This window comes from Passer domesticus, chromosome Z, assembly GCF_036417665.1.
Source record: "Passer domesticus isolate bPasDom1 chromosome Z, bPasDom1.hap1, whole genome shotgun sequence".
NCBI lineage: Eukaryota > Metazoa > Chordata > Aves > Passeriformes > Passeridae > Passer > Passer domesticus.
Window position 1 is genome coordinate 40550 of NC_087512.1, and position 24626 is coordinate 65175.

Consider the following 24626-nt stretch of genomic DNA (forward strand, 5'->3'; position numbering starts at 1 on the left):
TGGAATGTGTTCAATATCCTGCATTGATCCATAATCCATTCTATAGGTGTAAAACCTATAGAATAAATTTAGTATCTATAATATATTATTGATCTATAAATGAATTACCGATCAATAAATGAATTATCGATCTATAGGTGAATTATCGATCTATAAATCAATTATCGATCTACAAATGAATTATCGATCTATAGGTGAATTATCGATCGATAAATGAATTATCGATCTATAGGTGAATTATCGATCTATAAATCAATTATCGATCTACAAATGAATTATCGATCTATAGGTGAATTATCAATCTATAAATGAATTATTGATCAATAAATGAATTATCGCTCTACAAATGAATTATCGATCTATAGCTGAATTATCGATCTGCAAATGAATTATCGATCTATAGCTGAATTATCGATCTGCAAATGAATGATCAATCTATAAATGAATTATCAATCTATAAATGAATTACTGATCAATAAATGAATTATCAATCCATAAATGAATCATCGATCTATAGGTGAATTATCGATCTACAAATGAATTATCGCTCTACAAATGAATTATCGATGCATAAATGAACTATCGATCCCTAAACCAATTATCGATCCGCCCGTGCTTTATCTCCCGGCGCGGGTCTCGAACCCGCGGCCTCCCCCGCACCCCCCGCTCGCTAATCAGCGGCGCAATTAGCGCAGCCCTAATCGAAATTCTAATCACCGCCGCGCGCTCGGCGCTGCTTCGCCGCCGCCTCATTCATATGCAAATGAGCTGCTAAATAGGCCAATTACGGCCGGGCCCCCCCGGCTCGCGTTTAACCCGCTCGGCGCCGGCTCGGAGTTGGGATGAGCGGGAGAGATCGGGGAGCTGTTTGTCTGTCCGTGCATTCATTAATTAATCTGGCTGTTTATTAATTAATCTGACCGTTCATTCATTAATTAATCTGTTTATTAATTAATTTATCTGGCTGGTCCCGATTCAAGGGGGGTGAAATGGTTTGCAGGGGAAAATCGCTCGGTGTTCGTAGGGGATGGTCGTCCATCATCGGGATAAAAATCCCCTCTGCATCCTGACAAAATTCCCTCTTCATCCTCACAAAATTCCCTCTTCATCGTCACAAAAATCCCCTTTCCATTCTGACAAAGTTTTGTCTTTATCCTCACAAAAATTCCCTCTCCATCATCATAAAATTCCCTCTCTATCCTCACAAAAATCCCATCTACATCCTGACAAAAATTCCCTTTCCATCCTCACAAAATTCCCTCTCTATCGTCCCAAAATTCCCTCATCGTCCTCACGAAATCCATTTTCCATCCTCATAAAATTCGCTCTCTATCGTCACAAAATTTCCTCTTCATCCTCACGAAGTTTTGGCTTCCTACTCCCAAAAATCCCCTTTCCATCCTCACAAAAATTCCCTCTTCATCTTCAAAAAATTCCGTCTGCATCCTGACAAAAATTCCCTTTCCATCCTGATGAAATTCCCTCTTCAGCACCACAAAGTTTCGTCTCTATCCTCACAAAAATCCCGTCTATATCCTCATAAAATTCCCTCTTCAGCGTCGTAAAATTCCCTCTGCGTCCTCACAAAATTCCCCCTCTATCGTCCCAAAAATCCCCTCTTCATCCTCATGAGATTCCCTCTCTATCGTGCCAAAATTCCCTCTTCGTCCTCACAGAAATTCCTTCTTCATCGTCACAAAAATTGCCTCTTCATCCTCACAAAATTCCCTCTTCGTTCCCACAAAATCCCGTCTGCATCCTGACAAAGTTTTGTCTCTCTCGTCACAAAATTCCCTCTTCATCCTCACAAAATTCCTTCCTCATCCTCACAGAAATCCCGTCTGCATCCTCACAAAAATTCTCTCTCCATCATCACAAAATTCCCTCCGTATCCTTACGAAAATTCCATCTACATCCTCCCAAAAAGCCCCTCTTCATCCTCACAAAATTCTCTCTGCATCCTCATAAAATTTCCTCTCCATCATCACAGAAATTCCCTCCTCATGGTCACAAAAATCCCCCCTACATCCTCCCAAAAATTCCCTCATCATCCTCACAGAAATTCTGTCTGCATCCTCACAAAGTTTCGTCTTCAACCTCCCAAAAATCCCCTCTTCGTCCTCACAAAAATTCCTTCTTCATCGTCACGAAATTCCCTCTCAATCCTCATAAAAATTTTCTTTTCATCATCACAAAAATTCCCTCTTCATCATCCCACAAATTCCCTCTCCATCCTCACAAAGTTTTGTCTCTATCCTCACAAAAATCCCGTCTGCATCCTCATAAAATTCCCTCTCTATCGTGCCAAAATTCCCTCTCCATATTCCCAAAAATTCCCTCTTCATCCCCACGAAAATTCCCTCTTCATCCTCACAAAATTCCCGTCTGCATCCTGACAAAATTCCCTCCTCACCATCAGAAAATTCCCTCTCCATCCTCACAAAATTCCTTCCTCATCCTCACAAAAATCCCCTTTCCATCCTCACAAAGTTTCATCTTTATCCTCACAAAAATTCCGGCTACATCGTCATAAAATTCCCTCTTCATCATCACAAAATTCCTTTTCCATCGTCACAAAATCCCGTCTGCATCCTCACAAAAATCCTGTCTACATCCTGATAAAAATCCCTCTTCGTCCTCACAAAGCTCCCTCTGCATCCTCAAAAAATTCCCCCTTCATCATCCCAAAAATCCCGTCTGCATCCTCATAAAATTCCCTCTCCATCGTCACAAAATTCCTTCCTCATCCTCACAAAATTCCCTCTTCATCTTGACAGAAACTCCCTCTCCACCGTCCCAAAAATCCCCTTTCCATCCTCACAAAATCCCCCTCTATCATCCCAAAATTCCTTCTTCATCATCACAGAATTCCCTCTTCATCCTCACAAAGTTTCGTCTCCATCCTCACAAAATTCCCTCTCCATATTCCCAAAAATCCCCTCTTCATCCTCACAAAAATCCCAAATATTCACCCAAAATCCCCAAAAATCCTCCCAAAACTCCTCCCCTGCTACTCCCCCATATTTAAATTTTTGGGGATAAAATCCAACAGAAAAAATTCCCAAAAATCCTCCCAAAAATTCCCAAAAATCCCCCCAAAAATCCCCCAAAATCCTCCCAAAAATCCAAAAAAATCCACCCCAAAAAATCCCAAAAATCCTCCCAAAAATCCCCAAAAATTCCCAAAAATCCAAAAAAATCCCCAAAAATCCTCCCAAAAATTCCCCAAAATCCTCCCAAAAATCCACCCGAAAATTCCCGATAATCCTCCTAAAAATTCCCAAAAATCCTCCCGAAAATCCTCCCAAAAATTCCGAAAAAATTCCCAAAAATCCCCCAAAATCCGTCCCTAAAATTCCCAAAAATTCTCCTTAAAATCCTCCCCAAAATTCCAAAAAATTCCCAAAAATCCTCCCAAAAATCCCAAATTTCCTCCCAAAAAATTCCCCAAAATTCCCAAAAATCCTCCCAAAATTGGAAATTTTAGGATCAGGAATTTTAGGATCGGGAATTTTCGGATTGGGAATTTTGGGATTTTGTGGGATGAGGAAGAGGCCGCAGCTCCAGGGAATATCCGGAATATTTTTTGGGAAAAAACCCCGAATTTTTGGGAATATTCTGCGAATTTCCTAAAATTTTTAAGTGAAAAAATTTTGGGATTTCAGCCGGAATTAACATCCCGAAAAATCAAACGGATTTTCGGGAATTTCCCCTAAATAAATATTGGGATTTTTGGGAAATAAACGGAATTTTGGGAATTTTTTTGGGATCATTTTCCAAGGAAAAAAAGGAAAAAAAAATTCCACGTACCCCACGGAGCTTTGGCTTCCTCATCCCGACTTTTTCCTCTGGAAAAAGCTACGGGAAAAGACAAAAAAAAATTCCCAAAATTCCGATTATTACGCGAGAATTGAAAGTTTTTATGGAATTCTGGAAATGAGGAAAAATCGGGATAAAACCGGGAAAATTTGTCCCAAATTTTCCATTTTTTTGTGGCTTTTTTTCCACCTCAATCCCAATTTTTTTCCACCTCAATCCCAAATTTTTTTCCACCTTGATCCCAATTTTTTTCCCAAATTTTTTCCTCCTCAATCCCAATTTTTTTCCACCTCGATCCCAATTTTGGGAATTTTAGGATTGGGAATTTTGGGATTGGGAATTTTAGGATTGGGAATTTTGGGATTTTGTGGCCTGAGGACGAGGCCGCGGCTCCGGGGATGTCGGGAATATTTTGGGGGGGAAAAAAATGGGAATTTTCTGGAATTTCTCTGAGGATTTTAAAGGTTTAAGGGGAAAAATGTTGGGAAATTTTGGGGATTTGGGGTTTTCCGGAGGTTTTTTGGGAAGAGGAGGAAGAGGAGGAAGAGGAAGGGGAAAGGAAAATGGAAAATGGAAAAAGAAAAAGGAAAATGGAAAGGAAAAGGAAAAGGGGAAAGGGAAAAAATAAAAAGGGAAAAGGAAAAAAGGGGAAAAAGGGGAAAAGGAAAAGGAAAAAGGTAAAAAAGAAAAGGAAAATAAGGAAAAGGGAAAGGAAAAAGGAACAGAAGGAAAAGGAAAAGGGGAAATGAGAAAGAAAACGAGAAGGAAAAGGGAAAAGGAAAAAGAAAAGGAAAAAAGGAAAAGGAAAAAACAAAAAAAGGAAAAGGAAAAAGGAAAGGGAAAAGGGGAAAAGGAAAAGGGGAAGAAAAGGAAAAGAGGAAAAAGGAGTGAAGGAAAAGGAAAAGGGAAAGGGGAAAAGGAGAAGGAAAAGGAAAAAATAAAAAGGAGAAAGGGAAAAGGAGAAAAGGAAAAAAGGGGGAAATGAAAAGGGAAAGGGAAAAAGGAAAATGAGAAAGAAAATGAGAAGGAAAAGGAAAAAGGAAAAAAGGGAAAGGAAAAGGGGAAGGAGAAAAGGAAAATGGAACAGAAGGGAAAGGAAAAGTAGAAGGAAAATGGAAAAGGAAAGGGAAAGGGAAATGAAAGGAAAAGGGGAAAAGGAAAAAACGAAAAGGAAAAGGGGAAGGAAAAGAGGAAAAGAAAAAAGGAAAACAGAAGGAAAAGGAAAAAGGAAAATGAGAAGGAAAAGGGAAAGGGAAAGGGGAAAAGGAAAATGGGAAAAGGGAAAAGGAAAAAGGGAAGAGGAAGGAAAGGGAATCCCCAGCTGAGGCAGGACTCCTCTGCCCTGGGATAACGGGATTGGAGCTCTCCTTTCCCAGAATTCCCAGAATTCCCGAGCTGGGAACGGCCTCCTCTTCCTCAGAGCGGGATTCCCACGGGAAATCTGGGAATGTTTCTATTCCCAGCCAGAATTCCCAACGTTCCCAGCCCTTCCCACATTCCCAAATCCAACTTTTCCCGTTGTTTTTCCCATGGAAAATCGGTCGCTTCCCAACCTGGAAATTCCCATTTTGCTTCCCAAGATGGAAATTCCCGACACAGGTTCTGCCGCCATTTAATTTAATTTAATTTAAATTTAAATTCTAATTCTAATTTTAATTTTAATTCTAATTTTAATTTTAATTCTAATTTTAATTTTAATTTTTAATTTTATTTTTAATTTTATTTTTATTTTTTTCTTAATTTTTATTTTTAATTCTAATTTTAAATTTTAATTCTAATTCTAATTTCAAATCTAATTTTAATTTTACTTTTAAATTTAATTTTACTTTTAAATTTTATTTTTACTTTTAATTTTACTTTTACTTTTAATTTTAAATTTTAACTCTAATTTTAATTTCCATTTTAATTTTTAATTTTGATTTTTAATTTTAATTTTTAATTCTAATTTAAATTTTATTTTTAATTTTAATTCTAATTCTAATTTTATTCCAGCTCTCCTCCATCAACCTGCCCTTCACTTCCATCCAAATCCAACCCCCAAACAACAAAAAAAATGGATAAAAAAAGAAATTTCCACATCCATCCTTATTTTTTTGACTCGAGCTCAAATTTTCACCAAATTTGGAACAAAAAATTCCTGGCAGGAAACCTCAGAATTCCAAATTTTTGTGTTTTTTTTCACTCACCTGGTGGCAGCCCTGGAGGTTGGAATCCCGCCCGTAGGACGAGTACGAGCCTCGTTCTGATTTACCTGGAAAAGGAGGGAAAAATTCCATGAATCCGGAATTTTTCACTAAGCCCGGTTTAACCCTGCCCCGCGTTGATGGCGACGATTCCAAACCTGGGATTAAAAAATTGGAATTTTCCTCGTCCCGCCCTGAGAACTCAGCAATTTTCCCCCATTTTTCACCCCAAAATTTTGGGATGGAAGAGGAAAAAATTCCATGAATCCGGAATTTTGTGTTAAACCCGGCTTAACCCCGCCCCACGTTGATGGCGACGATTCCAAACCTGGGATTAAAAATGGGAATTTTGGACAAAAAATCCCAAATAAAAATTGGACAAAAAATCCCAAATTAAGAGGGGATCTCCCTCCAAAAATTCCAAATTTTTTTGGGATTAAATCAATTTTTCTCCACCTCCCTGGGTGTGGATTTTTTTCCACTTTGAGCCACGAGAACTTCAGAGCTGCTCCCAAAATCCAACTTTTTCCCATTCCCATTTTTTTTCCTATTTTTTTTCCCATCCCATTTTTCCCCCCGGAATTTTTCCCATCCCATTTTTTTCCCTTTTTTTTCTCTTTTTTCCCCCCATTTTTTCGCCTTTTTTCCCATTTTTTCCCATTTTTCCCCCATTTTTTCCCCATTTTTTCCCCTTTTTTTTCCATTTTTTCCCCATTTTTTCCCATTTTTCCCACCCCATTTTTCCCATTTTTTCCCCATTTTTTCCCTTTTTTCCCCTTTTTTTTCCATGTTTTTCCCATTTTTTCCCCATTTTTCCCCCATTTTTTCCCATTTGTCCCCAGTTTTTTCCCATTTTTTTCCCATTTTCCCCATCCCATTTTTCCCCATTTTTTTCCCTTTTTTCCCCTTTTTTTTCCCCATTTTTTCCCCATTTTATCCCCATTTTCCCCCATTTTTTCCCCCCATTTTTCCCATTCCATTCTTCCCATTTTTTTCCCATTTTTCCCACCCCAAAACTCAGGAAAAACCCAGAAAATTCCCTCCCTGAAACCAAAATTAGCAATCAGCACCTCCCAAACCCAACAAAAAAAGCGGAAAAATAAAAATAAAATCCCCCAAGAACTTCGGGAATCTCTTTTCTCATCGCCTCAATTTCCGGTTTGATAAAATATTTCTCCTGCTCCAAAAATCAACCCCAGCGAGATTACAACGTGGCAGGGATTTTTTTCCCTTTTTTCCCCCATTTTTTCCCCAGTTTTTCCCCTTTTTTTCCCCATTTTTCCCCATTTTTCCCCATTTTTTTCCCATTTTTCCCCCATTTTTCCCCCATTTTTTCCCATTTTTCCCCATTTTTTCCCTTTTTTTTCCCATTTTTTCCCCATTTTTCCCACCCCATTTTCCCCGATTTTTTTCCCATCCCATTTTTCCCATCCCATTTTTTTCCCCATATTTTTTCCCATTTTTCCATCCCATTTTTCCAACCCCATTTTTCCCATTTTTTTCCCATCCCATTTTTCCTGATTTTTCCATCCCATTTTTCCCCCCTGGATTTTTCCCATCCCATTTTTCCATCCCATTTTTCTCCGCAGCCAGCAGGAGATCGGGGTTTGATTTTGGGGTTTGAGGGGTTTTTAGGGTTGTGCTGCTGCTTCCCATCTGATTTTTCCCATCCCATTTTTTCCCCCATTTTTTCCCCCATTTTTTTCCCATTTTTCCACATTTTTTTCCCATTTTTTCCCATTTTTCCCATCCCATTTTTCCCCCCTGGATTTTTCCCATCCCATTTTTTTCCATTTTTCCCATCCCATTTTTCCCCCCTGGATTTTTCCCATCCCATTTTTTTCCCCATTTTTCCCATCCCATTTTTTTTCCCATCTCATTTTTTTTTGCCATTTTTCCCCCCTGGATTTTTCCCATCCCATTTTCCCCATTTTCCCCATCCCATTTTCCCCATTTTTTTCCCATTTTTCCCCACTTTTTTTCCCATTTTTTCCTTCCCATTTTTCCCATTCCATATTTCCCCATTTTTCCCCATTTTTCCCACCCCATTTTTCCCCATTTCCCATTCCCCATTTTTCCCCATTTTTTCCCCATTCCCCATTCCCCATCCCCATTTCCCCATCCCCATTCCCCATTCCCCATTTTTCCCCATCCCCATTCCCCATTCCCCATTTCCCCATCCCCATTCCCCATTTTTCCCCATTCCCCATTCCCCATTCCCCATCCCCAATTCCCCATTCCCCATTTCCCCCATTTCCCCCATTTTTCCCCATTCCCCATTCCCCAATCCATTAACCACTCCGTGCCCTCCCGCGCTGCGGCAGCCGCTGCGGGTTTTTCTTGGCTCGGCGACAGCGGCGCCGCTGCCAAACCCCGCGGCCACAACTCCCAAAAAGCAAAAGGAAAGAGCTCAAAACAACAAAAACCCTGCTCCGAAGAAAGGATTTTTTAAAATATGCATTTGTTAATTATTTCTAATTTTTTAATCATCTTGGAAATCATTTTTTTAATGTTCATATGTTAAAAACATTTTAAAAAATTTCATTTTTTGTGGTGTTTTATTTAATTTTTTAATGGAGGAGTCGGAGAAATTAACGAGCTCGTCCTTGATTGATTTCCCTTTGGGATTTTCTGTGAATTCCCAAATTTCCCCCCAATTTTATATTAAAACTTTAATTTTTAATGTTAATATTAATATTTGAATATTAATAGTTAATATATTTAATATATTTAATATTAATATGTAAAATTAATATTAAATGTGTTGAATATATTTAATATATTATATATTAATATTTAAATATTAATATTAAAGATATTTAATAGATTAAATATTTAAATATTTAAATTATTGATGTTTTTAGGTTGGATGGAGGGGAAATTGGGTCAGGAATTAATTGGGATTTTAGCAGGTGGAATTATGATTTTATTCCTGGATTTTTATTATTTTTATTTTTTTAGGATTTGAGGGTTGTCTGATGGGAAAAGAGCCCGATGTGCTCCCCTTGAAGGGTTAATTCAATTAGAAAATAAATGACAAAATAAGTGACAAAATAAATGACAAAATAAATGACAAAAAAATGACAAAAAAAAGACAAAAAATAACAAAAAAATGACAAATAAATGATAAAAAATGACAAATAAATGACAAAAAAGGACAAAAAATTATTAAAAAAATGAAAAAAAATGAAAAAAATGACAAAAAATGATTAAAAAATGACAAAAAAATGACAAAATAAATGACAAAAAAAGACAAAAAATTACCAAAAAAGATCAAAAAATGATTAAAAAATAATTTAAAAATGATTAAAAAATTACCAAAAATGACAAAAAAATGATTAAAAAATGATTAAAAATGATTAAAAATGACAAAAAAATTACAAAATAAATGGCAAAAAAATGACAAAAAAAGACAAATAAATGACAAAAAATGATTAAAAAATGACAGAAAATGACAAATAAATGACAAAAAAGATTAAAAAATGACAAAAAATGATTTAAAAATGCCCAAAAATGGCAAAAAAATGACAAAAAAAGATAAAAAAAAGATCAAAAAATGATTAAAAAAAGACAAATAAATGACAAAAAATTACAAAAAAATGACAAAAAATTATTAAAAATGATTAAAAAATGACAAAAAAAAGATCAAAAAATGATTAAAAAATGACAAATAAGTGACAAAATAAATGACAAAAAAAGATAAATAAATGACAAAAAAAGACAAAAAAAAGACAAAAAAATGACAAAAAAAAGACAAAAAATAACAAAAAAATGACAAAAAAATGACAAATTAATACCAAATTAAAGGAGAATCCCCAAACCAAACCAGGAACTTTTTCTGGGAAAATTGGATCATTAAGTGAAAAATCAGGATTAAAATGAAGTGAAAAAGGAGAAGATCCCAAAGGGAAATATCGATCCCAAAAATTGATTACATCCCTGTAATTAATTAACGGCCAGCACACCTTGCCATGCACAGGATAATCCATGTTACATTCCTAAATATATCAATTACATCCCTGTAATTAATTAACGGCCAGCACACCTTGCCATGCACAGGATAATCCATGTTACATTCCTAAATATATTAAATATATCCACATTATTAATTAACAGCCACCATTCTTTGATAATCCATATTATAATCCTAAATATATCAATTATATCCATGTAATTAATTAATGGCCAGCACACCTTGCCATGCACGGGATAATCCATGTTATATCCCTAAATATATTAATTAAATCCACATTATTAATTAACGGCCACCATTCTTTGATAATCCATATTATATCCCTAAATATATTGATTATATCCATGTAATTAATTAATGGCCACCATTCTTTGATAATCCGTATTATAATCCTAAATATATTAATTATACCCATGTAATTAATTAACGGCCACCACGCCTTGCCATGCACAGGATAATCCATGTTACATTCCTAAATATATTGATTATATCCATGTAATTAATTAATGGCCACCACACCTTTCAATGCACAGGATAATCCATATTATATCCCTAAATATATTAATTATACCCATGTAATTAATTAATGGCCACCATTCCTTGATAATCCATATTATAATCCTAAATATATCAATTATATCCATGTAATTAATTAATGGCCACCACACCTTTCAATGCACAGGATAATCCATGTTACATTCCTAAATATATCGATTATATCCATGTAATTAATTAACGGCCACCATTCCTTGATAATCCATATTATAATCCTAAATATATCAATTACATCCCTGTAATTAATTAACGGCCAGCACACCTTGCCATGCACGGGATAATCCATGTTATATCCCTAAATATATTAATTAAATCCATATTATTAATTAACGGCCACCATTCTTTGATAATCCATATTATATCCCTAAATATATTAATTAAATCCACATTATTAATTAATGGCCACCATTCTTTGATAATCCATATTATAATCCTACATATATCAATTACATCCCTGTAATTAATTACCGGCCAGCACGCCTTGCCATGCGCGGGATAATCCATGTTATATCCCAAGTTTGAAGCTCTGCATCCCTAAGGTTGAATCCCCAAAAATCCCAGTTTTGCAGCTCCGTATCCCCAATCCCATATCCCCAAAAATCCCAATTCTCAACCTCTGTATCCCCAATCCCATATTCCCAAAAATCCCAATTTTGGAGCTCCGTATCCCCAATGCTGAATCCCCAAAAATCCCAATTTTGCATCTCCGTATCCCCAATCCCATATCCCCAAAAATCCCAATTTTGCATCTCCGTATCCCCAAGCCCATATTCCCAACCACCCCATTTTTAATCTCTGTATCCCTAATATTGAATCCCCAAAAATCCCAATTTTCAAGCTCTGTATCCCCAATCCCATATCCCCAAAAATCCCAATTTTGCATCTCCGTATCCCTAACACTGAATCCCCAAAAATCCCGAAATTCGAGCTCTGTATCCCCAATGTTGAATACTCAAAAATCCCAAATTTTGCAGCTCGGTATCCTTAATGCTTAATCCCCAAAAATCCCAATTTTGCATCTCCGTATCCCCAATCCCATATCCCCAAAAATCCCAATTTTCAAACTCTGAATCCCCAATCCTATATTCCCAAAGATCCCAATTTTCAAGCTCTCTATCCCCAAAAATCCCAATTTTGCAGCTCGGTATCCTTAATGCTGAAACCCCAAAAATCCCAATTTTGGAGCTCCGTATCCCCAATCCCATATCCCCAAAAATCCCAATTTTGGAGCTCTGTATCCCCAAACATCCCAATTTTTAACCTCTCTGTCCCCAGTCCCACATTCCCACCCGCCCCAGTTTTTAACCCCGATGTCCCCGTGCCCATCCCCTAGCGGGACGGGTGGGAATGGCACCAATGCCCGCTCCCGGGGCCACCGGGAATGGCACCAATGCCCGCTCCCGGGGCCACCGGGAATGGCACCAACCCCTGCTCCCAAAGCCACCAGGAATGGCACCAATGCCCGCTCCCGGGGCCACCAGGAATGGCACCAATGCCCGCTCCCGGGGCCACCGGGAATGGCACCAATGCCCGCTCCCGGGGCCACCGGGAATGGCACCAATGCCCGCTCCCGGGGCCACCGGGAATGGCACCAATGCCCGCTCCCAGAGCCACCAGGAATGGCACCAATGCCCGCTCCCGGGGCCACCGGGAATGGCACCAACCCCTGCTCCCAGGGCCACCGGGAATGGCACCAATGCCCGCTCCCAAAGCCACCAGGAACGGCACCAATCTCCATTGTCACCAATGCCCATTCCCAGAGCCACCAGGAACGCCACCAATGTCCATTCCCAAAGCCACCAGGAATGTCACCCCATTCCCAGAGCCACCAGGAACATCAACACGTGCCTGTTCCCAGAGCGACCAGGAATGTCACCAGTCTCCATTCCCAAATGGATGAGGAACGTCACCAATCTCCATTCCCAAAGCCACCAGGAATGTCACCCCATTCCCAGAGCCACCAGGAACGTCACAAATCCCCGTTCCCAAAGCCACCAGGAACATCAACACGTGCCTGTTCCCAGAGCCACCAGGAATGTCACCCCATTCCCAGAGCCACCAGGAATGTCACCAGTCTCCATTCCCAAGTGGATGAGGAACGTCACCAATCTCCATTCCCAGGGCCATCAAGAACATCAGCAAATGCCCGTTCCCAAAGCCACCAGGAACGTCACCAATCTCCATTGTCACCCATCCCCATTCCAGAGCCACCAGGGACATCAACAATCCTGGTTCCCAGAGCCACCAGGAACGTCACAAATCCCCGTTCCCAAAGCCACCAGAAATGTCACCCCATCCCCATTCCCAGAGCCATCAGAAATGTCACCCCATTGCCATTCCCAGAGGCACCAGGAATGTCACCCCATTGCCATTCCCAAAGCCACCAGGAATGTCACCCATTGCCATTCCCAAAGCCATCAGGAATGTCACCCATCCCCATTCCCAAAGCCACCAGGAATGTCACCCATTGCCATTCCCAAAGCCACAAGGAATGTCACCCATCCCCATTCCCAAAGCCATCAGGAATGTCACCCATCCCCATGCCCAAAGCCACCAGGAATGTCACCCATTGCCATTCCCAAAGCCACAAGGAATGTCACCCATCGCCATTCCCAAAGCCATCAGGAATGTCACAAATCCCCATTCCCAAAGCCACAAGGAATGTCACCCATTGCCATTCCCAAAGCCATCAGGAATGTCACCCATTGCCATGCCCAGAGCCACCAGGAATGTCACCCCATTGCCATTCCCAAAGCCACCAGGAATGTCACCCATTGCCATTCCCAAAGCCACCAGGAATGTCACCCATTGCCATTCCCAAAGCCACAAGGAATGTCACCCATTGCCATTCCCAAAGCCACCAGGAATGTCACCCATCCCCATGCCCAAAGCCACCAGGAATGTCACCCATCCCCATGCCCAAAGCCACCAGGAATGTCACCCCATTGCCATTCCCAAAGCCACCAGGAATGTCACCCATCCCCATGCCCAGAGCCACCAGGAATGTCACCCCATTGCCATTCCCAAAGCCACCAGGAATGTCACCCATCCCCATGCCCAGAGCCACCAGGAATGTCACCCATCCCCATTCCCAGAGCCATCAGAAATGTCACCCCATTGCCATTCCCAGAGCCACCAGGAATGTCACCCATTGCCATTCCCAGAGCCACCAGGAATGTCACCCATCCCCATTCCCAAATGGATGAGGAACAGGAACGGCACCAATCCCCGTTCCCAGGGCCACCAGGGACGGCACCAATCTCCATTGTCCCAAAGATCTCCCAGTGATCCCAAAGATCTCCCAGGGATCCCAAAGTTTTTTGGGGTTGTTTGGGGGTTTTTTCTGTTTGTTTTTTTTTTTGGTTTTTTTTGGTTTTTCGGGGGTTTTTTTGAGTTTTTTGGGGGTTTGGGGAGTTTATTGGGGTTTTTGGGGGGGGGGGGTTGGTGGTTTTTTGGGGTTTTTTGGGGGTTTTTAGTTTTTTGGGGGGGTTTTTTTGGGGTTGTTTTTCGGTTTTTTGGGGGATTTTTTGGGGTTGTTTTTGGGTTTTTGGGGGTTTTTTTGTTTTGTTTTTCTTTGGTTTTTTGGGGTTTTTTGGGGTTTTTTGGGGTTTTTTTTGGAGGTTTTTTGGGGGGGGTTGGGGGGTTTTTTGGGGGGAGTTTTTTGGGGTCTTTTTTGGAGTTTTTTGGGGATTTTTTTTGTTTTTTGGGGGGGTTTGGGGTTTTTTTGAGGTTTTTTTAGGGGTTTTTTGGGGGTTTGTGGGGTTTTTTGGGAGGGGGTTGGGTTTTTTTGGGGTTTTGTTGGGGGGGCGTTTGGGTTTTTTCGGGGTTTTTTTGGGGTGTTTTTTGGGTTTTTTTTGGGTTTTTTTGGGGTTTTTGGGGTGTTTTTTTTGGTCTTTTGGGGTTTTTTTTGGGTTTTTTATGTTTTTGTTTTTTGGGGGTTTATTTTGGGGGTTTTTTTGGGGTTTTTTTTTTGGGGGGTTGGGGTTTTTTGAGGGTTTTTTTGGGGTTTTTTGGGGGGTTTTTTTGGGGTTTTTTTGGGGGGGGTTTGGTTTTTTGTTTGTTTTTTGGGAGTTTTTTTGGGGTTTATTTGGGGTTTTAGGGGTTTTTTGGGGGGGTTTTTGGGGTTTTTTGGGGGGGTTTCTTTGGGTTTTTGGGGGGTTTTTTGGGGGGGTTTTTGTTTCTTTGGGGTTTTTTTGTTTTTTTGGGGTTTATTTTGGGGTTTTTGGGGGGTTTTTTGGAGTTTTTTGGGGGTTTTTTTGTATTTTGGGGGTTTTTTTGGGGGGTTTTTGGGGATTTTTTTTGTTTTTTTTGGGTTTTTTGAGGTTTTTTGGGGGTTTATTTTGGTTTTTTTTTTTGTTGGTTTTTTTTTTGGGGGGGGGGGGGTTGGGGTGTTTTTTGGGGTTTTTTGGGGTTTTTTGGGAGGGGGCCAGGGCTGGAAGGAGTTAACCGCTCCCTCCCCTCCATTTGCATCTGGTGCTTTTAGTGCGTGTGTGTGTGTGTGTGTGTGTGTGTGTGTGTTTTTCCCTTCCCAGCAAAAGTTGGCAGCGGCGCCGATTTTCCATAATGCAAGCATTTGGGAATTGTGAGCGGAATGAAACCGATCCAATCTCCTGCCTGCGACATGAATTTTCATTAATTACAACCTTGTCAGCAAAAGCATTATCAAAGCTGAATATGAAAATGCTAATGAGCTCTCATTTGCATATTTTTCTTTGTTGGAATGTCATTAATTATTACATTTTATGATGATGAATGCAGCTGTCGAAGCTCTCCGATGCATAATTAGCCATCAGAATGCCAGGAGCCGATCAGCACTTTTGGGGGAAAAGGGAAAAAAAACAGGGAAGAAGGGAAATAATCCCCCAAAATTTCCCGACGGCTGGCGCCACATCCCCCAAAACTTTTTCTCCGCCGCCGCTCCTCCCGTTCCCAAACCTCTCTCCGGGAACGGGAGCGCGGGGATGAATTTCTCTTGGGTTCACCTCCAATTATTTCGGATTTTTTTTGCCGGGAGCAAAAAATCGGAGCAGCTCTTAATAAAAAATAAAAAAAAAAAAAAAAGAAGAAGAAAAAAATCGTTATTCCAGCTTAATTAATGCCACGCTTAATTATAACACCATGATGTCAGCGGTTTTAATTAAGCATTGGCTCGGGTACAAGAAAACTCCTCGCCGCAGTAAGAGTCGCGGTGAGGCCGAGGGTGGAAGGAAGGAAGGAAGGAGAAGAGGGGGGAAAAAAGGGAAAAAAAATTTAAAAATGGGAAAAAATGGGGAAAAAAATGGAAAAAATGGGAAAAAAAAAAGGAAGGAGCAGGAGGAGCGGGAGCAGATGGGCCCATTCCACATGAGCAGGCCGATCAATCACAGCTGAAGGGCCCAGGTGCGGCGCAGCCGCGCGGCAACGCCCCATTTCACAGTCTGGCACACACGGCCGGGCCGCCGGCGCTGACCCCGCTGCCGGCCCGCGGGATGGAGCTGCGCCACGAGGGCTGGCCTGGCTGCTCGTGGTCCCACAAGCCAATCCTGGCTGTGGTCCTCACAGCATCCGTGATCCCTCAAACCATCCGTGATCCCACAAAGCATCCGTGATCCCTCAAACCATCCGTGATCCCACAAACCGTCCGTGATCCCACAAACAAACCCTGCCTGTGATCCTCACAGCATCCGTGATCCCTCAAACCATCCGTGATCCCACAAGCCAATCCTGGCTGTGATCCTCACAGCATCCGTGATCCCTTACAGCATCCGTGATCCCACAAACCATCCGTGATCCCACAAACCATCCGTGATCCCACAAACCATCCGTGATCCCACAAACAAACCCTGGCTGTGGTCCTCACAGCATCCGTGATCCCTCACAGCATCCGTGATCCCTCAAACCATCCGTGATCCACAAACCATCCGTGATCCCTCACAGCATCCGTGATCCCACAAAGCATCCGTGATCCCACAAACAAACCCTGGCTGTGGTCCTCACAGCATCCGTGATCCCTCAAACCGTCCGTGATCCCTCAAACCATCCGTGATCCCTCAAACCGTCCGTGATCCCACAAACAAACCCTGGCTGTGATCCTCACAGCATCCGTGATCCCACAAACCATCCGTGATCCCACAAACCATCCGTGATCCCACAAAGCATCCGTGATCCCTCAAACCATCCGTGATCCCACAAACCATCCGTGATCCCTCAAACCATCCGTGATCCCACAAACAAACCCTGGCTGTGATCCTCACAGCATCCGTGATCCCTCAAACCATCCGTGATCCCACAAACAAACCCTGGCTGTGGTCCTCACAGCATCCGTGATCCCTCAAACCATCCGTGAGCCTACAAATCCTGCCTGTGATCCCTCAAACCCTGCCTGTGATCCTACAAACAAATCCTGCTCGTGATCCCTCAAACCCTTCCCATGATCCTCAAACCCTTCCCGTGATCCTCAAACCCTTCCCGTGATCCCTCAAACCCTTCCCACGATCCTCAAACTCTTCCCGTGATCCCTCAAACCCTTCCCGTGATCCTCAAACCCTTCCCACGATCCTCAAACCCTTCCCGTGATCCTCAAACCCTTCCCGTGATCCTCAAACCCTTCCCATGATCCTCAAACCCTTCCCATGATCCTCAAACCCTTCCCGTGATCCTCAAACCCTTCCCGTGATCCTCAAACCCTTCCCATGATCCTCAAACCCTTCCCATGATCCTCAAACCCTTCCCGTGATCCCTCAAACCCTTCCCGTGATCCTCAAACCCTTCCCGTGATCCCTCAAACCCTTCCCGTGATCCCTCAAACCCTTCCCATGATCCCTCAAACCCTTCCCATGATCCTCAAACCCTTCCCGTGATCCCTCAAACCCTTCCCATGATCCTCAAACCCTTCCCGTGATCCTCAAACCCTTCCCCACAGATGTCCCCAAGTGGTCTCCAAAAGGAGAAGCCCAAGGAACGAGCTCTCCAAGTCCTTCTCTCCACGTGATCCCACAGGAATAATTAATTAGTTAATGAGCAGTGAATTCTGGAGAAGCCCAAAAACACGTGGAGGGATCCAAAGGAGCCAGGTTGGGACACTGGGACATTCCCTGAGAACCTTCCCAGCCCCATCATCCCACGGTTCCGGGACGCGTTTCTCCCAAGGAACGAGCTCTCCAAGCCCTTCTCTCCTTGTGATCGCACAGCATTAATTAATGAGTTAACGAGCGGTGAATCACCAGAGCTCCACCCGGCACAGAGCAGTGTCCCTGCCCTGGTCACTCCTGCCCTGGCTTCTCCTGCTGACCTTGAGGAGCCCACCGAGGGCTTTCCTCGGGTTTCAGGAAGGAGGAACATCTCCACATCCCTTTTTCCTCTCTTCCTATCTCCTCCCACCCCGGGTTTTCTCCTCTCCTGCCTCCTCTGTCCTTCGTTATCCTCTTTCCTGGCGTTGCGGCGAAACAACTCGGGGGAGCCGGCCCCGACCCCAAAACCAAGCCCCAACCTAGGCCGGGCTTATCTTTGGCAAACACGAATGCGCGCCAGGTTGGCGCGGCTCCGACAAGAAGGTGACAGGATTAGGGGACGCGGCGTCGCCCGTCCTCGCCCAGCGCCAAAATCTCTTGGCTTTGACTTTGCTCCGACCTTTTTTCCGCCCCGTTCATCCCGAGGAAGGGGAAAGCCCCAAAGAGCAACCATGGGAGGTGCTGGTTCCGGGACCCGGCGCTGCGCTGTCAGCACGGCCGGGATTGTGGGCTTTGCAGCTTCCCACCCCTCCTTCCCGTGGGAGAAGAGCTTTGGATGTGCTGGAACATTCCCAGATCCCAAGTTCCCCCTGGATCCGTGCCCGGCTGCTCTCCGCGGGCCATGCCCATGGAATGGGACGATCCCAGAAATCCCTGCCAATCCAGGGGGTCGGAATGATCTCCTGCTCTCCTCCGCAAGCAGCAGATTTTGGGAAGTCTTCCCTTTCTGCAGCAGTTCTTTCACTCTGCACTCGGACACTGGGGTTACGATCCTAAAGCCCTTTCCCAGCACTGGGGTTACGATCCTAAAGCCCTTTTCCAGCACTGGGGTTACGATCCTAAAGCCCTTTTCCAGCACTGGGGTTACGATCCTAAAGCCCTTTTCCAGCACTGCGGTTACGATCCTAAAGCCCTTTTCCAGCACTGGGGTTACGATCCTAAAGCCCTTTTCCAGCACTGCGGTTACGATCCTAAAGCCCTTTTCCAGCACTGCGGTTACGATCCTAAAGCCCTTTTCCAGCACTGCGGTTACGATCCTAAAGCCCTTTTCCAGCACTGCGGTTACGATCCTAAAGCCCTTTTCCAGCACTGGGGTTACGATCCTAAAGCCCTTTTCCAGCACTGCGGTTACGATCCTAAAGAGAGAAGGAAAACAGGAAAGAGAGGAAAGGGAGGGAGGGAGGGAGGGAGGGAGGGAGGGAGGGAGGGAGGGAGGGAGGGAGGGAGGGAGGGAGGGAGGGAGGGAGGGAGGGAGGAAGGAAGGAAGGAAGGAAGGAAGGAAGGAAGGAAGGAAGGAAGGAAGGAAGGAAGGAAGGAAGGAAGGAAGGAAGGAAGGAAGGAAGGAAGGAAGGAAGGAAGGAAGGAAGGAAGGAAGGAAGGAAGGAAGGAAGGAAGGAAGGAAGGAAGGAAGGAAGGAAGGAAGGAAGGAAGGAAGGAAGGAAGGAAGGAAGGAAGGAAGGAAGGAGGGAAGGAGGGAAGGAGGGAGGGAGGGAGGGAGGGAGGGAGGGAGGGAGGGAGGGAGGGAGGAGGAGGGAGGGAGGGAGGGAGGGAGGGAGGGAGGAAGGGAGGAAGGGAGGAAGGGAGGAAGGAAGGAAGGAAGGAAGGAAGGAAGGAAGGAAGGAAGGAAGGAAGGAAGGAAGGAAGGAAGGAAGGAAGGAAGGAAGGAAGGAAGGAAGGAAGGAAGGAGCGAAGGCGGCGTTTCAAAGGCTGCGGGGCGACGCCGGCGCCCGTCCGACCCATCCCACCCCGAGCCCCGTATCAAAGGCAGCTCCAGGACGCTCTGGGAGCGAGGACGGGGAGAAAATCCCAAAATCCCAGCGGGAATGGGAAGTGCGAGAGGCAGCTGGGGCCGACATCCCGCGTCCCGAAATCCCGGCTTTCCTCCCGACCAAAACCCAGCCGCGCTTCCCTGGGCACGCTCCGCACCCGGAGAATCTGAAATCCCCCCAGAACAAGTCTCGAGATCCAACTGATCCTTTCTGGAGAACATTTTTGAACTGAGTCGCCGGCCGAGGCCGCGAAATCCTCCAGGAACAAGAGCCGCCCCCGAGGTGGAAGCTGGGATGTTTTTCCTGTAAACACGACACAGAGAGTGTTCTTTTCTTGATTTCCCAATTTTGGGATGGCTCCTCTCTGCTTTAATGTTCTCACCGCCCAGTTTGGAATAATCCCCCTTTCCTTCAATATTTCTTGCCTCTCTCCTGGGAAATTCGGAGCCGCTTCTGGCATCTGTTCCCCGTCCTCTTCTGTGAACGCTGAGGCGAAAAATCCATTTATTTTTTAGCAGTGTCTACATCATCTGGCAATAAATTCCCTTCCCCAGCTCTAAGAGCTTCCTAAAATTCCCCGTCCTGGCCTCGTCCTCTTCCCGCGCCGCGATAAATCCGTCGCGATTGTTTCGCTTCACCTCGGGCCCGCTGCTGCTTTTTCCTTCCCAAAATCCTAATTTTCATCTCTTATTCCCCATTTCTTTCCTTGCTTTTCGTTTTTAATCCAACCCGTTTTTCCCAGATAATTCCCACGAACGCAGAGAGAATCAAAACACGCGCAATCGAGATATTTTGTCCGATTTCTTTTCCCCAGAATATCCCTTTTTTTTTTTCGGGACCGGGGAATATTTTCACAGGAAAAGTTTGCGCGGGACAAACGAGACTGATTTCAGTTAGAAAGGAATATAATCTAATTAAAGCCCCGCTGGTTCCCGTTAACTCCGCGCTCCGGAGCTTTTTTTTTCGGATTTCATTGGTGCCGGGATCAAAGCGCGGCCCCGGCGGCCTCGGCTGGTGTGAGAACTGGTGCTGCCCGTAATTCCGACCAGATGGGATCCGCTGGCACGAGGCTGGCCAGAATTCCCAAACTCACAGCTCGGGACCCCCCCTCAAATCCCAAATCTTTTCTGCGTTTTCCCGGACAAAATCAGGATTATTTTTTGTCGTGGTTGCGGAGGTGTTTTAGCGAGACTCGCCCCCCTCCTCGGGCTCTTTTGCAGCCAAAGCTCCCCCAAAAGTTGATTTTATTTATCTAACTCCTCCTTTAATCCCCCATCTCTCCACGCCGGGAAGTTCAGACTTCGGGGCCGGGCTGCGAGTGCTTATTAATTAACTCGGCTTTGTTGGGCGCTGCGGGCTTTAACTCGGAGCATAACAAACCCTTTGTTTTTCCTGCCTAACGGAGCGTGACCGCCGATGGAAATGACCCACTAATTCAGCAAATTTGTTTTGTTTCCCGGATTTTCCCACATGTCCATTTTCCAGCTGGAATGCAAATCTCCGGCCGCGGCCCCCGACGAGCGGCGGCACCTCGGGGTGACGCCGCCACTTCAGCCCCACAACTGCGGCCAGAAAGCCCCAAAAAGCAGCAATTCAGCCCTAAACCTTTTATTTTTTGGTTTTTTGGGGAGTGGTTTCAATTTGATTTGCATTTCTTTGTGGGTTTTTTTTTTGGAATGGTTTTCTGTTGGAAGGGGTTTTAAAATTCGTCTTCTTCCAGTTCCCAAATCCGCAAATTGAGATCGTTCCCTCTCCGGGAATATTTTCAGCGAGTCGCTTCCAGGTTTCTCTAAAACCCCAAAACTGTTTGGGAGCTCCGAATTCCCGATTCTGAATTTGGGAATTCTGGCCCCAGCGTCAGCAAAAAAAACTTCTGGGAAACCCAAAATCCGAGAATCAGTGGAAGGGGAAGTTTTAAACCACTGGATTTTAGTGGAAAAGTGGGCAGGAGTTTGGGATTGTGGGCAGGAGTTTGGGATTGTGGGCAGGAGTTTGGGATTGTGAACAGGAGTTTGGGATTGTGAACGGGAGTTTGGCATTGTGAACGGGAGTTTGGCATTGTGAACGGGAGTTTGGGATTGTGGGCAGGAGTTTGGGATTGTGAACGGGAGTTTGGGATTGTGAACACGAGTTTGGGATTGTGGGCAGGAGTTTGGGATTGTGAACAGGAGTTTGGGATTGTGGGCAGGAGTTTGGGATTGTGGGCTGGAGTTTGGGATTGTGGGCAGGAGTTTGGGATTGTGAACGGGAGTTTGGGATTGTGGGCAGGAGTTTGGGATTGTGAACAGGACTTTGGGATTGTGAACAGGAGTATGGGATTGTGAACGGGAGTTTGGGATTGTGAACGGGAGTTTGGGATTGTGAACGGGAGTTTGGCATTGTGAACGGGAGTTTGGGATTGTGGGCAGGAGTTTGGGATTGTGGGCAGGAGTTTGGGATTGTGAACGGGAGTTTGGCATTGTGAACGGGAGTTTGGGATTGTGAACGGGAGTTTGGGATTGTGGGCAGGAGTTTGGGATTGTGAACGGGAGTTTGGGATTGTGAACACGAGTTTGGGATTGTGGGCAGGAGTTTGGGATTGTGAACAGGAGTTTGGGATTGTGGGCAGGAGTTTGGGATTGTGGGCTGGAGTTTGGGATTGTGAACAGGACTTTGGGATTGTGAACAGGAGTTTGGGATTGTGAACGGGAGTTTGGGATTGTGAACGGGAGTTTGGGATTGTGAACGGGAGTTTGGGATTGTGAACGGGAGTTTGGCATTGTGAACGGGAGTTTGGGATTGTGGGCAGGAGTTTGGGATTGTGGGCAGGAGTTTGGGATTGTGAACGGGAGTTTGGCATTGTGAACGGGAGTTTGGGATTGTGGGCAGGAGTTTGGGATTGTGGGCAGGAGTTTGGGATTGTGAACGGGAGTTTGGGATTGTGAACGGGAGTTTGGGATTGTGGGCAGGAGTTTGGGATTGTGGGCAGGAGTTTGGGATTTTGAACGGGAGTTTGGGATTGTGGGCAGGAGTTTGGGATTGTGAACAGGAGTTTGGGATTGTGAACGGGAGTTTGGGATTGAGAACGGGAGTTTGGGATTGTGAACGGGAGTTTGGGATTGTGGGCAGGAGTTTGGGATTATGAACAGGAGTTTGGGATTGTGAATGGGAGTTTGGGATTGTGAACGGGAGTTTGGGATTGTGGGCAGGAGTTTGGGATTGAGGGCAGGAGTTTGGGATTGTGAACGGGAGTTTGGGATTGTGGGCAGGAGTTTGGGATTGTGGGCTGGAGTTTGGGATTGTGGTCAGGAGTTTGGGATTGTGAACGGGAGTTTGGGATTGTGAACAGGAGTTTGGGATTGTGGGCTGGAGTTTGGGATTGTGAACGGGAGTTTGGGATTGTGGGCAGGAGTTTGGGATTGTGAACGGGAGTTTGGGATTGAGAACGGGAGTTTGGGATTGTGAACAGGAGTTTGGGATTGTGAACAGGAGTTTGGGATTGTGAACGGGAGTTTGGGATTGTGAACAGCAGTTTGGGATTGTGGGCAGGAGTTTGGGATTGTGAACGGGAGTTTGGGATTGAGAACGGGAGTTTGGGATTGTGAACGGGAGTTTGGGATTGTGAACGGGAGTTTGGGATTGAGAACGGGAGTTTGGGATTGTGAACGGGAGTTTGGGATTGTGGGCAGGAGTTTGGGATTGTGAACGGGAGTTTGGGATTGTGAACGGGAGTTTGGGATTGTGAACAGGAGTTTGGGATTGTGAACGGGAGTTTGGGATTGTGAACGGGAGTTTGGGATTGTGGGCGGGAGTTTGGGATTGTGAACGGGAGTTTGGGATTGTGAACGGGAGTTTGGGATTGTGGGCGGGAGTTTGGGATTGTGAACGGGAGTTTGGGATTGTGAACGGGAGTTTGGGATTGTGAACGGGAGTTTGGGATTGAGAACGGGAGTTTGGGATTGTGAACGGGAGTTTGGGATTGTGGGCAGGAGTTTGGGATTGTGAACGGGAGTTTGGGATTGTGAACGGGAGTTTGGGATTGTGAACAGGAGTTTGGGATTGTGAACGGGAGTTTGGGATTGTGAACGGGAGTTTGGGATTGTGGGCGGGAGTTTGGGATTGTGAAAGGGAGTTTGGGATTGTGAACGGGAGTTTGGGATTGTGGGCCGGAGTTTGGGATTGTGAACGGGAGTTTGGGATTGTGGGCAGGAGTTTGGGATTGAGAACGGGAGTTTGGGATTGTGGGCAGGAGTTTGGGATTGTGGGCAGGAGTTTGGGATTGTGAACGGGAGTTTGGGATTGTGAACGGGAGTTTGGGATTGTGAACAGCAGTTTGGGATTGTGGGCGGGAGTTTGGGATTGTGGGCGGGAGTTTGGGATTGTGAATGGGAGTTTGGGATTGTGAACGGGAGTTTGGGATTGTGAACAGGAGTTTGGGATTGTGAACAGGAGTTTGGGATTGTGAACAGCAGTTTGGGATTGTGAACGGGAGTTTGGGGTTGTGGGCAGGAGTTTGGGATTGTGAACGGGAGTTTGGGATTGTGAACGGGAGTTCGGGATTGTGGTCAGGAGTTTGGGATTGTGAACGGGAGTTTGGGATTGTGAACAGGAGTTTGGGATTGTGAACGGGAGTTTGGGATTGTGAACGGGAGTTTGGGATTGTGGGCAGGAGTTTGGGATTGTGAACAGGAGTTTGGGATTGTGAACGGGAGTTTGGGATTGTGAACGGGAGTTTGGGATTGTGAACAGGAGTTTGGGATTGTGAACAGGAGTTTGGGATTGTGAACAGCAGTTTGGGATTGTGAACGGGAGTTTGGGGTTGTGGGCAGGAGTTTGGGATTGTGAACGGGAGTTTGGGATTGTGAACGGGAGTTCGGGATTGTGGTCAGGAGTTTGGGATTGTGACCGGGAGTTTGGGATTGTGACCGGGAGTTTGGGATTGTGGGCAGGAGTTTGGGATTGTGAACCGGAGTTTGGGATTGTGGGCAGGAGTTTGGGATTGTGGGCAGGAGTTTGGGATTGTGAACGGGAGTTTGGGATTGTGAACGGGAGTTTGGGATTGTGAACGGGAGTTTGGGATTGTGAACGGGAGTTTGGGATTGTGGGCAGGAGTTTGGGATTGTGAACAGGAGTTTGGGAT

At 44.7% G+C, this 24626-nt stretch overlaps 1 protein-coding gene across 18 annotated transcripts in view; it reads right to left on the reverse strand.

The window, feature by feature from the left end:
• Positions 1-24626, reverse strand: part of LOC135291145 (transcription factor 4-like) — a 111393-nt gene that overhangs the window by 37446 nt on the left and 49321 nt on the right. For 14 of the 18 annotated variants that reach the window (XM_064405156.1, XM_064405161.1, XM_064405159.1 and 11 more), the window contains 2 exons: positions 6006-6070; positions 3811-3858 (listed from right to left, as the gene is read on the reverse strand). In XM_064405156.1, coding sequence (XP_064261226.1) covers positions 3811-3858; positions 6006-6070 — 113 coding nt within the window. The remainder of the gene's footprint in view (positions 1-3810; positions 3859-6005; positions 6071-24626) is intronic. The other 4 variants (XM_064405158.1, XM_064405157.1, XM_064405150.1 and 1 more) reach the window with 1 other exon arrangement.